At 45.2% G+C, this 20,096-nt stretch overlaps 1 protein-coding gene across 2 annotated transcripts in view; it reads right to left on the bottom strand.

Moving 5' to 3' along the window:
• LOC119930875 (cytochrome P450 20A1) overlaps positions 1–20,096 on the bottom strand; it is a 56,956-nt gene that overhangs the window by 27,977 nt on the left and 8,883 nt on the right. Inside the window, exons 3-4 of one of the 2 annotated variants that reach the window (XM_038749598.1) lie at positions 19,854–20,020; positions 10,365–10,510 (exon numbers count right to left, since the gene is read on the bottom strand). In XM_038749598.1, the coding sequence (XP_038605526.1) occupies positions 10,365–10,510; positions 19,854–20,020 (313 nt within the window). The remainder of the gene's footprint in view (positions 1–10,364; positions 10,511–19,853; positions 20,021–20,096) is intronic. The other variant, XM_038749599.1, reaches the window with a different exon arrangement.

Here is a 20,096-nt window from a genome sequence, read left to right as displayed (position 1 = left end):
TATTAATTGCTAAAACTTCATATCTAATTGGGAGTGGGAAGATGGATTAGAAGAGAAGGGACAATTAAAAGTCGGTAATTTAGATGAACAGTATTGTACAAATAGTGTTCTTGGAAGATGCCAAAAGTCATAGGGAGGGTATCGTCCCTTTTTCTGGTTCATTCATTCACTTTCCTCCTACTGTACAAAGATTCAGGGAGTCCATCCGACCAATACGCCTACTGCTTCATCTTGAGCCAAGTGGATTCTTCAGCCTTTGGGTCAGCTTTTATACCACCAAGTTTAATAATAATAATAATGACGGCATTTATTAAGCACTTACTATGTGCAAAGCACTGTTCTAAGCATTGGGGAGGCTCCAAGGTGATCAGGTTGTCCCACGTGGGGCTCACAGTCTTAATGCCCATTTTACAGATGAGGTGACGGAGGCACAGAAAAGTTAAGTGGCTTGCCCAAAGTCACACTGCTGACAACTGGTGGAGCCGGGATTTGAACCCATGGACCTCTGACTCCAAAGCCTGTGCTCTTTCCACTGAGCCATGCTGCTCTGCATTTAACTAGTTCTTTAAAGTGGATCTGCAGTTTCAGAAGGGTCATTTTGTATCTTTTTCAAAATCCTATCAATCATATTCACTGAGCACTTACTGTGGGCAGAGCACTGTACTAAGTGCCTTGGGAGGGTACAACAATCAATCAATCAATCAATCGTATTTATTGAGCGCTTACTGTGTGCAGAGCACTGGACTAAGCGCTTGGGAAGTACAAGTTGGCAACATATAGAGACAGTCCCTACCCAACAGTGGGCTCACAGTCTAGAAGGGGGAGACAGACAACAAAACCAAACATACTACAAAATAAAATAAATAGAAAAGATATGTACAAGTAAAATAAATAAATAAATAAATACAGTAATGAATATGTACAAACATATATACATATATACAGGTGCTGTGGGGAAGGGAAGGAGGTAAGATGGGGGGATGGAGAGGGGGAGAGAAAGGAAGGGGTTCAGTCTGGGAAGGCCTCCTGGAGGAGGTGAGCTCTCAGTAGGGCCTTGAAGGGAGGAAGAGAGCGAGCTTGGCGGATGGGCAGAGGGATTGGGGGCATTCCAGGCCCGGTGGAGGACGTGGGCCGGGGGTCGATGGTGGGACAGGCGAGAACAAGGTACGGTGAGGAGATTAGCGGTGGAGGAGCGGAGGGTGTGGGCTGGGCTGGAGAAGGAGAGAAGGGAGGTGAGGTAGGAGGGGGCGAGGGGACGGACAGCCTTGAAGCCCAGGGTGAGGAGTTTCTGCCTGAAGCGCAGACTGATTGGTAGCCACTGGAGATTTCTGAGGACCAACAGAACAGGTTGGTCGACATGTGAAGTGTGCAGTCTGGACTTCACGTAAGTAAGCACAGTGCTAAACTTCATCGCTTCCTATGATCGCAGGTGAGCCAGACGGATGGGCTCCTGAGCGAAGACCTAAACGCTGACCCACCCACCGGGAGTCAGGGCCAGATGTCTTCTAAGAGCAGAAGGCAACGAAACTGTAATTAGTAGATCAGGGCCATGATGCTGAAGAAACTCGATGCAATGGTCAACAAGCCCATCCTGGCCTCAGCCCATACTTGGCTGCTTGCTTTTTCCTCTCCTCCTCCCCACCCACACCACCCTGCCTCCTTCCCCTCCCCACAGCACCTGTATATATGTTTGTACAGATATATTACTCTATTTAGTTTCCTTGTACATATTTACTATTCTATTTATTTTGTTAATGATGTGCATCTAGGTTTATTTCTATTTATTCTGATGACTTGACACCTGTCCACATGTTTTGTTTTATTGCCTGTCTCCCCCTTCTACACTGTGAGCCCGTTGTTGGGTAGGGACCGACTCTATTTGTTGCCGACTTGGACTTCCCAAGCGCTTAGTACAGTGCTCTGCACACAGTAAGTGCTCAATAAATACGATTGAATGAATGAATGAAGGCAGGGACAGCACGGGCTCGAGGGACCTCTTGGCCAGGGGACGCCCTTACCAGTTTGGCCAGTTAAGGACTTGAACACCCAGTGGGACCCATCATCCGGCAGTAGGAAATTCTCAATGCTCCTGGGGGTTGAGGGCTTAAATGCTGTCATTCATTCATTCGTATTGAGCGCTTACTGTGTGCTGAGCACTGGACTAAGTGCTTGGGAAGTACAAGTCGGCAACATATAGAGACGGTCCCTACCCAGCAACGGGCTCACAGTCTAGAAGGGGGGAGACAGACAACAAAACAAAACATGGAGACAGGTGACCACATTGCACATTGAGAGAAGCAACGTGGCTCAGTGGAAAGAGCATGGGCTTTGGAGTCAGAGGTCACGGGTTCAAATCCCGGCTCCACCAAGTGTCAGCTGTGTGACTTTGGGCAAGTCACTTCACTTCTCTGTGCCTCAGTTACCTCATCTGCAAAATGGGGATTAAGGCTGTGAGCCCCCAGTGGGACAAACTGATCACCTTGTAACTTCCCCAGCGCTGAGAACAGTGTTTTGCACATAGTAAGCGCTTAATAAATGCCATCACTATTATTATTATTATTGCCCCCAAGTTGTGGGCTTAACAGAAGCATTAATCTGCCATGCTTTATGTTTTTCTGTAAGTTAATAAATGTTTTCTTACTGTCACACTGAATATCATGGTTTGTTCCTTCTGTAAAGCTGAGTCACAAACCCCCTTGTCCCTAATTGACTCTCTTGGGATGTTAATGACATGTTCCCTGCCTACAGTGAGGTTACAATCTAGTTGGGGAGACAGACATTAACAGACATCAATAAATGATGGAGATGTACATAAGTGTTGTTTGGTTGAGGGAGGGGTGAATAAAGGGTGCAAATCCTAAAATATTTGATTTGACTTCTTCCTCCCAGGGTATTCATTCATAAACCACCACCTCAAACTCTCCTTGTGACACAGACATTAAGCACGGCCTCCCAACATTTTTTGACAGGAGTTGTTAAACAGCTTTGTAATTCACTCTTCAACTTCTTCGGATAATTACAGTTTCCTATATATGGCTCAAAAAAGGATTAATTATTATGAACAATGGTATTTGTTAAGCACTTACTATATGCCAAGCATTGCACTGGGATAGACACAAGATTGGATGCTGTCCCTGTCTCACATGGGATTTAGTTTAAATCGCCGGGGGTTGGGGAGAATAGGCATTGAATCCCCTCCTTCCTTTTTACCCCTAGATCTTTGTTTCTACAACTTTCAGGTTGCTTGTTTTCCCTCTTGCTCTACAGCAGAAATGCCATATCTGCAGGCTTACAAAGTATTGGCTGTGTAAAATGAGTTGGGTCTATTTAGCAAAAGAAAATTGAGGTCAGCCTCAAGGGCCCCACATCTGTGCAGTTATGAAAGTTGAACCTGGCTGTTTTATCACTAATTTCCCCTTGGCAAAGCCACACCTGCGGTTTCGCACCTGCTCTCCAGGCATTTTTAAAAACAGATTGATTCGATTTTGCTTTTTCCTCACTTTGGTGTATGTGTGTGAACCTGCTAAGTCACGAAAAGAGAGGATTCTTGAAATTCCTTTCGATAATACCTTCCTCCCCTAAATCACCACTGATTGGTCCGTATAACTTCTTGTTTCCTTTTTATTTTGAATCCAAACCAGTGGTGTCGTTCAAGGACAGCTATTCATCAGCAATGAGTATCATAAACTGCCTTTATTCTTTTCCCTGACTCGTTCATTCATTCATTCATTCATATCTGAGCACTTACTGTGTGCAATGCACTGTACTAAGAAGCACTCTGGAGAAGCCTCCTGTAATTCATTCATTCATTCAATCGTATTTATTGAGTGCTTACTGTGTGCAGAGCACTGTACTAAGCGCTTGGGAAAGTACAATACAGCAACAAAGAGAGACAATCCCTGCAATTCCTCACGGTCCTCTCTATCACCTTCTCCTTCATTCATTCATTAATTCATTCAATCGTATTTATTGAGCGCTTACTGTGTGCAGAGCACTGTACTAAGCACTTGGGAAGTACAAGTTGGCAACATATAGAGACGGTTCCTACCCAACAGTGGGCTCGCAGTCTAGAAGTGGGAGACAGAGAACAAAACAAAACATATTAACAAAATAAAATAATTAGAATAAATATGTACAAATAAAATAAATAGAGAAATAAATAAGTACAAACATATACACCTATATACAGGTGCTGTGGGAAGGGGAAGGAGGTAAGGTGTGGGGGTGGGGAGGGGGAGAGGAAGGAAGGGGCTCAGTCTGGGAAAAACTTTCTCCTTTTTACCTCAAATATCTCCTTTTGAGGCCATGAAGACCCTTGGTAGAGAAATCAAAGCTGCACACTCCTCGCATACAGCAAATTTCTCCTTTAACATCTCAAATATTCTCTTTTCTGGCCTTGAAGACCGTTGATAGAGAATTCAAAGCTGGAAGTTGTTTGCAAGAAGGAAATGTTCTCTTTTATCTAAAATACTTACTTTTGAGGCCTTGAAGACCCTTGATAGAGAATTCAAAGCTGGAAGTTGTTTGCAAGAAGGAAATGTTCTCCTTTTTTACCTAAAATACTTACTTTTGAGGCCTTGAAGACTTTAGACAGAGAAGTAAAAGCTGGAGTCGGATTGCATTAAGTGAATTTCTCCTAATGCGCCTCAAATACTCTCTCTTTTGGCCTAGAAGGCCTTGGGTAGAGAAATCAAAGCTGGAGGTCTTTGCAGGAAGAAAATTTCTCCCTTTTCACCTCATATATTCTCTTTTTCAAGGCATGGAAGACCTTAAGTAGAGAAATAAAAGCTGGAGAGGGTCTGCATGAAGCAAATTTCCCCTTCTACACCTCAGATATTCTGTTTCTGGCCTTGAAGACCTTGAGTAGAGAAATCAAAGCTGGACATCTTTGCAGGAAGAAAATGTCTCCTTTTTCCTTCCTCGACATCATCATAACATTCTATCTATCTAATCTATCTATCTATCTACTTATATTAATGACTTTCTCCCCTTCTAGACTGTGCGCTCGTTGTGGGCAGGAATGTATGTTATTATATTGCACTCTCCCAAGTGCTTAGTACAGTGCTTTGCACAAAGTAAGCGCTCAATAAATACGACTGAATGAATCAACTGCACTTATTGAGTGCCTACTGTCAAAAACACTGTACAAGACAAATTGTGAACAAACTCTCAAGTATACAATACGCAAGTAAAAGGGTAAGATCGTGGCTACTAAAATAATAAAGGTAAGCAATTAAATACGTAAATAGAAAATGAATATGTAAGCAGAAAGACACAACTGCTAAGGCAGCTGAGGGAGCGGGGGTGGAGCCCGTTGTTGGGTAGGGATTTTCTCTATCAATCAATCAATCGCATTTATTGAGCGCTTACTGTGTGCAGAGCACTGTACTAAGCGCTTGGGAAGTACAAGTTGGCAACATATAGAGACAGTCCCTACCCAACAGTGGGCTCACAGTCTATCTGTTGCCGAACTGTATTTTCCCAGTGTTTAGTACGATACTCTGCACACGGTAAGCGCTCAATAAATGATTGAATGAAAAAATGAATAGTATAATGGACTGCCCTCCCTCTGCCCATCCGCCAAGCTTGCTCTCTTCCTCCCTTCAAGGCCCTACTGAGAGCTCACCTCCTCCAGGAGGCCTTCCCAGACTGAAATCCCCTTCCTTCCTCTCCCCCTCACCCTCCCTCCATCCCCCCCACCTTACCTCCTTCCCTTCCCCACAGCTCCTGTATATATGTTTGTACATATTTATTACTCTATTTATTTATTTATTTTAATTGTGCACATCTATTCTATTTATTTTGTTTTGTTAGTATGTTTGGTTTTGTTCTCTGTCTCCCCCTTTTAGACTGTGAGCCCACTGTTGGGTAGGGACTGTCTCTATATGTTGCCAACTTGGACTTCCCAAGCGCTTAGTACAGTGCTCTGCACACACTAAGCGCTCAATAAATACGATCGATTGATTGAAGTAGAAGGATTAAGTAACAGGATGGGTATCCTAGCCTGATGTCCAACAGGGTTTCTAGACAGCTGGGCAATACAGGACCCAAGCTGATAACCATTTTATGGCTTTCTATCACGCCTCAGCAAGCATTGTGTCTTTATTGCATCTCTGTACCACTTAAATGGTTCTACCTATAATTTATCTTAGAACTTGTCTCCTTGGCTTTAAAGCACTCAATCAACTTGTCCCCTCCGACCTCACCTCACTACTCTCCTACTGCACCCCAGCCTGGCCTAGAGGGAGGAACTTCCAGTCTAATGTTCTTGGAGAACACCATGCTAGGAAATCTTGAGTTATGATGTGTGTGCCTTGACTGACACCACAGACATTCATACAACTGTTTCCTCCAACATAGTGATGGTATTTATTAAACACATACTATGCTCCAAACACTGTCCTAAGCACTGGGGTAGATGTAAACATAGCAGATCATCACATCCTATCTTATAGCTACCACAGCAATTGGTACAGTGCTCATCATGTTGTAAGCCTTTAGCAAATATCCATCAATCAGTGGTGTTTTTTATTATTATTATTATTATTATTATTATTATTAATAATGGCATTTGTTAAGTGCTTACTATGTATAAAGCACTGTTCTAAGTGCTGGGGTAGTTATAAGGTGATCAGGTTGTCCCACGGGGGGCTCACAGTTTTAATCCCCATTTTACAGACGAGGTAACTGAGGCACAGAGAAGTTAAGTGACTTGCCCAAAGTCGCACAGATGACAATTTGCGGAGCCGGAATCTGAACCCATGACTTCTGACTCCAAAACCTATTCTCTTTCCACTGGGCCACACTGCTTCTCTATTGAGTGCATCTATTTATTGAGTGCATACTCTGTTGGAAGAGTGCAATACATTGCGGTAGGTAGACCCATTCCCTACCCATCACAAGCTTAGTCTAGAGACTGTGATAATATCATTATTATACTATTATATTATGGCCAGATAGACATGCATCATCAGAAGAACGTTCCCTAATGGCACACAAACCAAAACATGTAATGAAAATATATCTCATTGGGAGAACTGAATGAATTTTTCCCCTTTTTCCTAGCCTTGTCTATTGACATTTATTGTCCTCGATACAAGAATCATCTATATACGTGGCATTTAATTTTATTTTCCCAGAGCGATCCATTGCATGGTTTGGTTTCAGCTGACATCCTCCCACCCTCTCTTCTTAGAGAAGCAGCATGGCTTAGTGGCTAGAGCCCGGGCTGGGGGTCAGAAGGTCATGGGTTCTAATCCCAGCTCTGCCATTTGTCCGCTGTGACACCTTGGGCAAGTCACTTCACTGGGCCTCAGTTACCTCATCCGTAAAATGGGCACTGAGACTGTGAGCCCCACATGGGACAGGGATTGTGCCCAACCTGATCTGCTTGTTTCTACCCCAGTTCTTAGTTCAGTGCCTGGCACATAGAGAATTCTTAACAAATATCACCAGTATTATTACTATTATTATTATTACCACCCACACAATCTGCTCCACACATTTGTTATCAAATTACATAATGGTGTCTTTAATGGCCCCAGTTATCCATTATATTGGAGAATAACTAATTAATTAATGATGACATTTATTAAGCGCTTACTATGTGCGTATTTACTATGTGTAAATACGATCAAAGTGCTGGGGGGGGGGCGTTACAAGGTGATCAGGTTGTCCCACAGGGAGCTCACAGTCTTCATTCCCATTTTCCAGATGAGGTAACTGAGGCCCAGAGAAGTTAAGTGACTTGCCCAAAGTCACACAGCTGACAATTGGCAGAGCCGGGATTTGAACCCATGATCTCTGACTCCAGAGCCCATATTCTTTCCACTGAGCCATGCTGCTTCTCTAGTACTCTAGTAGAGTGCTAAAATTTAATTTTTGTCAAACAATCTATTCTACTATTCTATTGCTATTCTATTATACTATTTACTATTCTATTTATTTTATGTTGTTAATATATTTTGTTTTGTTGTCTGCCTCCCCCTTCTAGACTGTGAGCCTGTTGTTGGGTAGGGACCGTCTCTAGATGTTGTCAACTTGTACTTCCCAAGCGCTTAGTACAGCGCTCTGCACACAGTAAGCGCTCAATACGATTGAATGAATGAATCTGCACTGACCAGTTGCTTCAGTGTTTTAAAACGATCTCTCTCTAATGCACCCTCCCGAGTGCTCAATACAGCGCTCTGCATATAGCGAGTGCTCAGTAAATACAATTGATTGATTTATATCACAACACAGCCTTATGTGATAGTTTGAAATCACTTTGTTGACATGTTTCTGCCTTATTAGGCTGCTTTTAAAGGATTTCTCAAATAGCTTTATTTAAACTGTCATTCATATGTGGTGGCGGTGCCCTGATAAGAAAGCCCAGTTTATTAAGGGGTTGGAGCATGGAACCCTGGCCGTTTCAATTGCTCAGACTATGAGAAAGACTGCAGGCCATCTACACTGCCTTTGTACAAGAGAAATAATAATCAGTCGTATTTACTGAGCACTTACTCTGTGCAGAGCACTATATTAACCATTAGGGAGAGAATAAGATAATACTGGCCTATTCTGGGCCACCCCAACCATTAAACAATGTGGTGAATTAAACAGCCTTCAGTTGCAGCTCTGTTGGAGATAAAAGGGTGACACTAAGCCCTGTGATTCATTTTCAGTGGCAAAGTTCAAACCTTTCAATGCTCAGTGTCTTATCTGTGAAGCTCTCAATAAAAAAAGCCTTTCTAATCAGAAAGACGCTTCGAGACCATCCGTCCAAATTGGTTGGTGCAGGTGTTTTGCTCTCTGCTCCGAGATATTTTTACAGTTTCAGTGAAGACGGTTGCTTTTTCACCCCAGTCTGAATTAAAATCGTATGCTTACGGGCCTCCCAGTGTCCCTTAACACTGATCTTTTAAACTGTGAGCCCACTGTTGGGTAGGGACTGTCTCTATAGGTTGCCAATTTGTACTTCCCAAGCGCTTAGTACAGTGCTCTGCACATAGTAAGCGCTCAATAAATAAGATTGATGATGATGATCTATCGCGCGATCTAGCCGCTGGAACTAAACATACATGACTTATGAAATTACAGTAGCCTGATACAATGCGTGGCACGGCTCAGCCCTGTGCGGCATCGTATTTCAGCTTTTATTGCCACATTTTCAAAGGGACCCAGGGAAACGGGAGAGGGCACAGAGAACGGTCTCCTGTAGAAATGCGGCAGAGATGTTGGCTGCTTATTCAAAATTCCCGAGTGCACAAAATGAGTCTGAGCTACCAATATCCATCGGCCGTTCTCTTCAAGGAGACACAGGAGGGGCGGGTAGGAAAGGTCACCCTCCTAGAAGAGCTTCGGAAATGAGCAGCGGCAGGATAGGGGAGAGACCGGCCGAGGCAAAAGGCTGATGGAGATGGTAGGATTTCCAGGCCTTGGGATGAGTTGAGAGAAGGGGGCCGTTAGGGTTTCGGCTTGAGAGGAGTAGAAAGTGTGAGCTGGGGAGTAATAATAATAATGATGGCATTTATTAAGCGCTTACCACGTGCAAAGCACTGTTCCAAGCGCTGGGGAGGTTACAAGGTGATCAGGTTGTCCCACGGGGGGCTCACAGTCTTAATCCCCATTTTACAGATGAGGTAACAGGCACAGAGAAGTTAAGTCACACAGCGGACAATCGGCAGCGCTGGGATTCGAACCCATGAACTCTGACTCCAAAGCCCGTGCTCTTTCCACTGAGCCAATGCTGCTTAAGAGGACCAATGTGTGAAGTGGAGAAAGTTTCCCCTGGAGGTTGTGGAAAATGGGCAGCCACTGGATTGCCGACATCTAAAAGGAACCTAAAGAGGGATTTTTCAAATGAGCTTCTGCAGAGATCAGGACCAGCGGATCCTCATCCCTACTGAAATCAAACGAAGGAAATGGGCTCAAATGGTAGTAAAAGGGAATAGAAAGGAGACATTTCTGTCACAATGGGATATTAAGCCCTGGAGTAGATTTCCAAGGGTGTTGATAGAGTTTTCTTCCCCAGAAATCTCCACAGAGCAGACAAGCATTCATATGATAGCCTTTGATTACAGTTCTGCCTGGAGGGAGAGGAATACAGACCAGAATAGACAGCACCTGGAAACCCATGCTAGTGTTAGGATTTCAATTTAGTGGCTTGTTTCGGTTTTTTGGAGGCAGGAGGGCCGTAACACCTCAGAAATGAAAAGATCGGTATCTGTACTGCAAGGGGAAAAAAACGATAAATAGAAAAAGGAGTGTAGAGATTAGAAACAACAATTCTAGGTTACTTTCAATTGCAGAAAGTCAGCTACTGTGAAAGTTGTTCAGTTTAGCCTACAAAGCAAAAACTCAAGGCAGATCATGTATCACCATACCTTTATCAGGACAGCAAAATTACTCTGAAGAGCCTTGCTCACTCCATTTTCATAAAGTTTCTTCCTTATGTGGCTCTCGCCTGCATCTCCTCCGAGACCGGACTGATACCTCAGTAATGACTTCAGCATCATTTCGAAAGGATCGGCTGAAAGACAGAAAGTGAGCCGCAAGGTAAAAAAAGAAGATGCTCTCTGGAGAGAGAGAGGAGACTGATACCTCAATAATGACTTCAGCGTCGTTTCAAAAGGATCGGCTGAAAAACAAGAAGTGAGCCGCAGGGTAACTGGAAGAAGCTTACCGGAGAGCAAAGGAGTTGCAAAAAAGCAAGGCGTTACCGATAGGATTGTGGTTGTTTTTTCATTGCATCTTAACTTCAGGTAATGATGATCGGTTCTAAACTACCAGTGTGGCCCAGTAAAATGAGCACGGGCCTGGGCGCCAAAAGAGCTGGGTTCCAATCCCGGCTCTGTCTCTTGTCTGCTACGTGACCTTGGGTAAGTCACTCAACTTCTCTGGGCCTCAGTTACCTCACCTGTAAAATAGGGATTAAGGGGGATTAAGACTCTGAGCCCCCTGAACGACATGGACCCGATTAGCTTCTATCTACCCCAGAGCTTAGTACAGTGCCTGGCACAAATACCATTTTTAAAAAAAGGACTTTGGAGTCAGTGTTGACTATTCTCTCAAAATACTCATTGAACATGCAGGGGCAACCCCTCCAAAAATCAACAGAATTCTCAGCTATCTGGAAGGGGATGGAAAATCAATAATTCGATGGTATTAATTGAGTGCTTCCTGTGTGCAAAGCACTGTCCTAAGCACCTGGGAGAGTGCATTAGAAAACTAAATAATATCCAAAATTTCACCACTCAAGAAAATGACTGCCGTTCTGGTTGCTGCATCTTAATATGTCACTTGTTGTTTTGTACTTCCCTAGATCTTAATACAGTTCACTGCACCCAGTAGGCGCCTGATAAATACTATTACTTCTAGGCAGGACATAATAGAGCAGTTGAGAGAAGTGTCGAAAAAAGGAACCAAAATGACTGGGGAGGATGGGAGGGTGAAGCAACTCCGCATGAGGGGAGACCGCAAAGGTAAGGACTTTTTATTCTGGAAAGAAAACGGCTCAGAGGGGATTGGAGGAAAGTTTATGAAATCGCGGAAAGTGTGGACAGGGTCACCATGGACTTGTTTATAGAATCCCCAATCTGGAACTGAGGGGACAGCTACTGAGGCATGAAGAGAGTAGGTTCAAGATCAAAGCAAATCTCTTTCATACCATGGAGGGAGAGATAAGAGGAAAGGTATGTGGAATTTTTTTGAGAGAAAGGGCAATCAGTTATATTTACCAAGTGCTCAGTAAATACCACTGATTGACTGAGTACTTACCGTGTGCAGTGCACTATACTAAGCACTTGAGATAGTTGGATAGAGTAAGTCCAAATACTATAACAGCCTCCTTGCTGAGCTCCCTGACTGCAGCCTCTCCCATTTCCAATTAGGTATTTATCTCGCAGCCCACTTCTCGCCCACAACCTGCCTCTGGCCCAGAACGCCCTTCCTCCTCACATCCAACAGACAATTCCTCTCCCCTCGTTCAAAGCCTTATTGAAGGCACATGCATTCATTCATTCAATCGTATTTACTGAGCACTTACTGTGTGCGGAGCACTGTACTAAGCGCTTGGGAAGTACAAGTTGGACATCTTCTCCAAGTGGTCTTCCCTGCCTAAGCCCTCCTATCCTTTTCTCCCACTCCCTTCTGCGTCACCCTGACTTGCTCTATTAACCCCCCACCCCCCAACCCTGCAGCACTTCTTTCCATATCTGTCATTTATTTATTTATGAGCCCCTTCCTTCCTCTCCCCCTCGTCCCCCTCTCCATCCCCCCATCTTACCTCCTTCCCTTCCCCACAGCACCTGTATATATGTATATATGTTTGTACACATTTATTACTCTATTTATTTATTTATTTTACTTGTACATATCTATTCTATTTATTTTTTGTTAGTATGTTTGGTTTTGTTCTCTGTCTCCCCCTTTTAGACTGTGAGCCCATTGTTGGGTAGGGACTGTCTCTATATCTTGCCAACTTGTACTTCCCAAGCACTTGGTACAGTGCTCTGCACACAGTAAGCGCTCAATAAATATGATTGATTGATTGATTATATTAATGTCTGTCTTCCCCTCTAGACGGTGAGCTCGTGGTGGGCAGGGAATGTGCCTGTTTATTGTTATATTGTACACTCCCAACCGCTTAGTACAGTGCTCTGCACAAACTAAGTGCTCAGTAAATACAACTGGAAGACTGACAGACAGTCCATGCTTCACTCTGCTGCCTGGATCATTTTTCTAAAAATCCATCTGGCGCTCGTCTCCCCACTCAAGTCGTCCATCCCTCTCTGCAGCAAGCGGAGACTCTTCACCATCAGATTCAAGGCACTCGATCAGCTCTCTCCCCCTTACTTATCCGCATCCTCTCCCACACAGAAGCAGCGTGGCTCAGTGGAAAAAGATTGGGAGTCAGAGGTCATGGGTTCTAATTCTGACTCCGCCACATGTCTGCTGTGTGACCTTGGGCAAATCACTTAACTTCTCTGAGCCTCAGTTCCCTCATCTGTAAAATGGGGATTGAGACTGTGAGCCCCACGTGGGACAACCTGATCAACTTGTATCCCCCCCAGCGCTTAGAACAGTGCTTTGCACATAGTAATTGCTTAACAAATGCCATCATTATTATTACCACCCAACCCGCACACGGAGTTTTTCTAATATCGACCTACTCACTCCCCCTAACTCTGGCCTCATCTGGTGTTGACCCCTTGCTCAACCCCTCCCTCCTGGTTGGAATTCCCTCCCCCTTCACATACACAGAAGTAGCATGACCCATTGGATAGAACCCAGGCCAGGGAATCAGGACCAGGGTTCTAATCCTGGCATCACCACTTGCCTGTTGTGTGACCGCGGGCAAGTCACTTCACTTCCCTGTGCCTCAGTTACCTCATCCGTAAAATGGGGATTAAGACCGTGAGCCCGTTGTTGGGTAGGGGCCGTCTCCATATGTTGCCGACCTGTACTTCCCAAGCGCTTAGTACAGCGCTCTGCACACAGTAAGTGCTCAATAAATACGACTGAATGAATGACGGTGAGCTCCACGTGGGACAGGGACCGTATCCAACCTGATTATCTTGTATCTAACCCAGCGCTTAGAAAAGTGCTTGACAAATAGTCAGCGCTTTACAAATACCATTATTATCATTATTACTGTATATGACAGACCAGCCCACTCCCCATCTTCAAAGCCCTACTGAAAACAAACCTCCTCCAGGAAGCCTTCCTGGATTATCAATCCTCTCTCCTGCCTTCAGTTCTGCCCCCAACCCATATCCCCACAGCACTTCTGTACATATTCTTATATTCAGTTGCTCCCTTTACCTGTAATTTATTTTAATGTCTGCCTACCACCATTAGACTGTAAGCTCCCAGTGGGCAGGGAATGTGTCTGCTAACTGCATTGTAATCAATTACTCAATCAGTGGAATTTATTGAGCGCTTACTGTATGTGGAGCCCTGTACTAAATGCTTGGGAAATGCAGTATGGCAGAGCTGGTAGATCAATCAATCAATCAATCAATCGTATTTATTGAGCGCTTACTATGTGCAGAGCACTGTACTAAGCGCTTGGGAAGTACAAACTGGCATCACATAGAGACAGTCCCTACCCAACAGTGGGCTCACAGTCTAAAAGGGGGAAACAGAGAACAGAACCAAACATACCAACAAAATAAATAGATGTGATCCCTGCTCCTTGTAAGACAGTTTACAGTATTCAAGGGGAGATTTGTTCTCTTTTAAGTGCTTAATACCATGCTCTGCACAAACTAAGCTCTCAATAAATATCATTGATTGATTAGCTAGACACCTGGCCCCTGCTATCAAGGCCCTCACTCTCCGCTACTTTCCCATCCTTCCCAGCAGTATCTTCAGAGGAGCTCTCCTCCCTCCTCTCAAGTGCTACTCCAGCCACCTGTGCTTCGGACCCCATTCCCTCTCATCTTATGAAATCTCTCACCCCTTCCCTCCTCCACTCCTTAATTTCCATCCTCAACCGCTCACTCTCCACTGGTTCCTTCCCCTCTGCCTTCAAACATGCCCACGTCTCCCCCATCCTAAAAACACCCTCTCTTGACCCCACCTTGCCTTCTAGTTATCGCCCCATCTCCCTCCTAACATTCCTTTCCAAACTCCTTGAACGAGTTGTCTATACGCGCTGCCTCGAATTCCTCAATGCCAACTCTCTCCTTGACCCCCTCCAATCTGGCTTCCGTCCCCTACACTCCACCAAAACTGCCCTCTCAAAGGTCACCAATGACCTCCTTCTTGCCAAATCCAACGGTTCCTACTCTGTCCTAATCCTTCTCGACCTCTCGGCTGCCTTTGACACTGTGGACCACCCCCTTCTCCTAAACATGCTATCCAACCTTGGCTTCATAGACTCCGTCCTCTCCCGGTCCTCCTCATCTCTCCAGCCACTCATTCTAAGTCTCCTTTGCGGGCTCCTCCTCCCCCTCCCATCCCCTTACTGTCGGGGTTCCTCAAGGGTCAGTTCTTGGTCCCCTTCTGTTCTATATCTACACTCACCCCCTTGGTGAACTCATTCGCTCCCACAGCTTCAACTATCATCTCTACGCTGATGACACCCAAATCTACATTTCTGCCCCTGCTCTATCTCCCTCCCTTCAGGCTTGGGTCTCCTCCTGCTTTCAGGACATCTCCATCTGGATGTCTGCCCGCCATATAAAACTCAATATGTCCAAGACTGAACTCCTTATCTTCCCTCCCAAACCCTGCCCTCTCCCTGATTTTCCCATCACTGTAGACGGCACTACCATCCTTCCCGTCTCACGAGCCCGCAACCTTGGTGTCATCCTTGATGCCACTCTCTCGTTCACCCCTCACATCCAATCCGTCACCAAAACCTGCCGGTCTCACCTCCGCAACATCGCCAAGATCCGCCCTTTCCTCTCCATTGAAACCACTACCTTGCCGGTTCAATCACTCATCCTATCCCAACTGGATGACTGCATCAGCCTCCTCTCTGATCTCCCATCCTCCTGTCTCTCCCTGCTTCAGTCTATACTTCACGCTGCTGCCCAGATCATCTTTGTGCAGAAACGCTCTGGGCATGTTACTCCCCTCCTCAACAATCTCCAGTGGCTACCAGCCGACCTACGCATCAATCAAAAACTCCTCACTCTCGGCTTCAAGGTTGTCCATCACCTCGCCCCCTCCTACCTCACCTCCCTTCTCTCCTTCTCCAGCCCAGCCCACAGCATCTGCTCCTCGGCCGCTCACCTCCTCACCGGGCCTCGTTCTCGCCTGTCCCGCCATCGACCCCCGGCTCACGTCATCCCCCGGGCCTGAAATGCCCTCCCTCTGCACATCCGCCAAGCTAGCCCTCTTCCTCCCTTCAAGGCCCTACTGAGAGCTCACCTCCTCCAGGACGCCTTCCCAGACTGAGCCCCCTTTTTCCTCTCCTCCTCCCCATCCCCCCTGCCCTAACTCCTTCCCCTCCCCACAGCACCTGTATATATGTTTGTACAGATTTATTACTCTATTTTACTTGTACATATTTACTATTCTATTTATTTTCTTAATGATGTGCTTCTAGCTTTATTTCTATTTATTCTGATGACTTGACACCTGTCCACACGTTCTGTTTTGTTGTCTGTCTCCCCCTTCTCGACTGTGAGCCCGTTGTTGGGTAGGGACCGTCTCTATATGTTGCCAAGTTGTACTTCCCAAGCGCTTAGTACAGTGCTCTGCACACAGTAAGCACTCAATAAATACTATTGTATGAATGAATGAATAATGAGGAAGACACAAGTCATTCACAAGTAGGAGGAAGAGGAGAAAGAGACCACTACAACTGTCAACAGAAGTTTAGAAATATCATTAAACTAGTTAGGTGGCAAGAGAGAACATTTCAAGAGCTTCAGAAAGGACTTGAATAAATTAATGGAGGCGTCTATAACCAGTTATTAGAGGGAAAGTTAGCAATTTTAGAGTAATAATAATAATGATGGCATTTATTAAGCGCTTACTATGTGCAAAGCACTGTTCTAAGCGCTGGGGGCATTCAAGGTGATGAGGTTGTCCCACGTGGGGCTCACAGTCTTCATCCCCATTTTCCAGACGAGGGAACTGAGGCCCAGAGAAGTTAAGTGACTTGCCCACAGTCACACAGCTGACAAGTGGCAGAGCCGGGATTTGAACCCATGACCTCTGACTCCAAAGCCCGGGCTCCTTCCCACTGAGCCATGCCGCTTCTCTGAAAAGTTAAAAGTTCTTAGATACATGGATGAAAACTCTTTGACGGGTATTAGAGGGGAGAGTTATGAACGTCAGATGGTCTAGTCACACAAGCCTGGATGTCACACAGTGGGTAATTAACGGAGAGTTCCTCCAAGCCTGCTTCATTGCCATTGTCAGGGACGGACTATTTTGGCTGGGTGAACCGTGGGCCTGACCTCGCTTGGCTTTCTTAGATTCTCTTAGCGGCCTTTCCTATCCTTGCGGTTGGTTCAGTGGAAAGAGCCCGGCCCTGGGAACCAGGAGACTCGGGTTGTAGACTGTGAGCCCACTGTTGGGTAGGGACTGTCTCTATATGTTGCCAATTTGTACTTCCCAAGCCCTTAGTACAGTGCTCTGCACATAGTAAGCACTCAATAAATACGATTGATGATGATGATGATGATGATGTACCTCGTTCTCGCCTGTCCCGCCATCGACCCCTGGCCCACGTCCTCCCCCGGGCCTGGAATGGCCTCCCTCTGCCCACCTGCCAAGCTAGCTCTCTTCCTCCCTTCAAGGCCCTGCTGAGAGCTCACCTCCTCCGGGAGGCCTTCCCAGACTGAGCCCCTTCCTTCCTCTCCCCCTCGTCCCCCTCTCCATGCCCCCCTTCTTACCTCCTTCCCTTCCCCACAGCATCTGTATATATGTATATATGTTTGTACAGATTTATTACTCTATTTTACTTGTACATATCTATTCTATTTATTTTATTTTGTTAGTATGTTTGGTTTTGTTCTCTGTCTCCCCCTTTTAGACTGTGAGCCCACTGTTGGGTAGGGACTGTCTCTATATGTTGCCAATTTGTACTTCCCAAGTGCTTAGTACAGTGCTCTGCACAGAGTAAGCGCTCAATAAATACGATTGATGATGATGATGATGATGTAGTGGGCTAACATGGGGGCAGAATGCACATGCACCTTGCGATGGCTGTGCCCAAGGCCACCCACTGGCTTGCATGCACCTGACGGGCAGGTGCGAGAGGGTGCAACTGGCGCTGCACAAACCACTGACTTCAGAATCAATTTCTCTGTGCGCGTTCTTGGTCCTGAGGTTGAGGCTCTAGATTGTAAGCTCGCTGCGGGCAGGGAACGAGTCTACCAACTCTGCTGCATTCTACTCTCCCAAGCACTTAGTACAGTGTTCTGCAGACAGTAAGTGCTCCATAAATACGAGTGAATGAACAGTACAGTGCTCTGCACACAGTAAGCTCTCAATAAATACGACTGAATGAATGAATGAATCCCCCCACCTCACCTCCTTTCCCTCCCCACAGCCCCTGTATATATGTTTGTACAGATTTATTACTCTATTTTACTTGTACATATTTACTATTCTATTTATTTTGTTCTGTAAATTTGTTTTGTTTTGTCGTCTGTCTCCCCCTTCTCGACTGTGAGCCCGCTGTTGGGTAGGGACCGTCTCTAGATGTTGCCAACTTGGACTTCCCAAGCACTTAGTCCAGTGCTCTGCACACAGTCAGCGCTCAATAAATATGATTGAATGAATAGTACTGTGCTCTGCACACAGTAAGCGCTCAATAAATACAATTAATTGAATGAATGAACGAATGAATATGTCCTTCTCGATGGGCAACTATCGGCTGTCCTTTCTTAAATGGGCAGCCGTACGGCACGATAGATACTCAAGCGCTTAGTACAGTGCTCTCTGTCTCCCCCTTCTAGACTGTGAGCCCGCTGTTGGGTAGGGACCGTCTCTAGATGTTGCCAACTTGTACTTCCCAAGTGCTCAGTACAGTGCTCTGCACACAGTAAGTGCTCAATAAATACGATTGATTGATTGCTCTGCACACAGTAAGCGCTCAATAAATACGATTGATTGAATGAATATTGCAAGACAATCATGACTCCCTGCAATGTGCATCGCTGTGGGCGTGGAATGTGTCTTCCACCAACTCAGATGTTGTATACTCTCCCAAACGCTTAGTACAGAGGCCTTCCCTGACCAAGTCTCACTTTCCCCATCTGTCCTCCCTTCTGTGTCAACTGTGCACTTGGGTCTGACACACTTAAAATTTGCTGCTGTGAGAATGATGAGTTGTATTAAATACCAACTCTTTTATAATGTACTCTCCTACTGCTGTATTTATGTATTTATTTTATTTGTACATATTCTATTTATTTTATTTTGTTAATATGCTTTATTTTCTTCTCTGTCTCCCCCTTCTAGACTGTGAGCCCACTGTTGGGTAGGGACCGTCTCTATATGTTGCCAACTTGGACTTCCCAAGCGCTTAGTACAGTGCTCTGCACACAGTAAGTGCTCAATAAATACGATTGAAGAAGAAGAAGATTTAAGCCTCTTGATTTTCACCCCACCACCACAGCAAACCACCGGTAATTTATTTTAATGTCTGTGTCTCTTTCTAGTCTTTAAGCTCCTTGCGGTCAGGGGTCGTGTAACCCTAGTCTGTTGTACTCTCCCGAGCACTTGGCACAGTGCTCTGCACAGAGAAAGTGTTCAAAAAATACCACAGATCGATGGATTAATTTGAAAAGGACAGTGGAACCATGTGGCAAATGAGTAGCACGCATCTTCCTCCTAAGTGTACATTATTTCAGTGTTTGTCTCCCCCTCTAGATTTTAAGCTCCTCGAGGGGAGGAAGCATATCTACAAACTCTACTGAGCTCTCCCCAACACTAAGTTTAGTGCTCTGCGCACAGTAGGTGCTCAATAAACATTACATTTTTTTTTTTTTTTTGCTAAATGCCACACCGTTCACCCACTGAAGATTCCTTTTGGGAGCCACTGGCAGAAGGGAGAACAGAATCCAGGCCTCTGTACAACATTAGCTCTTGAATATGAAGGAAAACTGGGCAGGGAATGTGTCTAACACTGCTGTATTGAACTCTTCCAAGTACGTAGTACAGTGCCCTGCAAACAATAAGTGCTCAATAAATACCATTCAATCATTCAATTGTATATATAGAGCACTTACTGTGTGCAGAGCACTGTAGTAAGTGCTTGGGAAGTACAAGTTGGCAACATATAGAGATGGTCCCTACCCAACAACGGGCTCACAGTCTAGAAGAAATACCACTGACTGACTGATTGATTATTGTGGGTACGCAGTAAATAGTAAAGACCTCTTTAAAAAGAAAATTCAACTTACTTGTCCAGTTGGGGTTGACATGCTGCTTCAGTAGGTCAACCGTGCCCAAACTAACCACCAAACGCCGGCCAAACCAGAAGGAGACCACAGGCCCGTATCTCTCGTGCAAGTTAACTAGGAACTCATGTAAACTGCCCTTAATCACAATATCTGGAAGATTTCCATCCCTGGTACAGAAACAGGATGGGGGGGGGGGGGGGGAAAAGAATTGACTTTGTTTCAGAATAATTACTAAAACACAGC

This window comes from Tachyglossus aculeatus, chromosome 7 (genome assembly GCF_015852505.1).
Source record: "Tachyglossus aculeatus isolate mTacAcu1 chromosome 7, mTacAcu1.pri, whole genome shotgun sequence".
Lineage (NCBI taxonomy): Eukaryota > Metazoa > Chordata > Mammalia > Monotremata > Tachyglossidae > Tachyglossus > Tachyglossus aculeatus.
The sequence above is the reverse complement of the archived record's forward strand: the minus strand, read 5'-3'. Positions and strand labels throughout refer to the sequence as shown.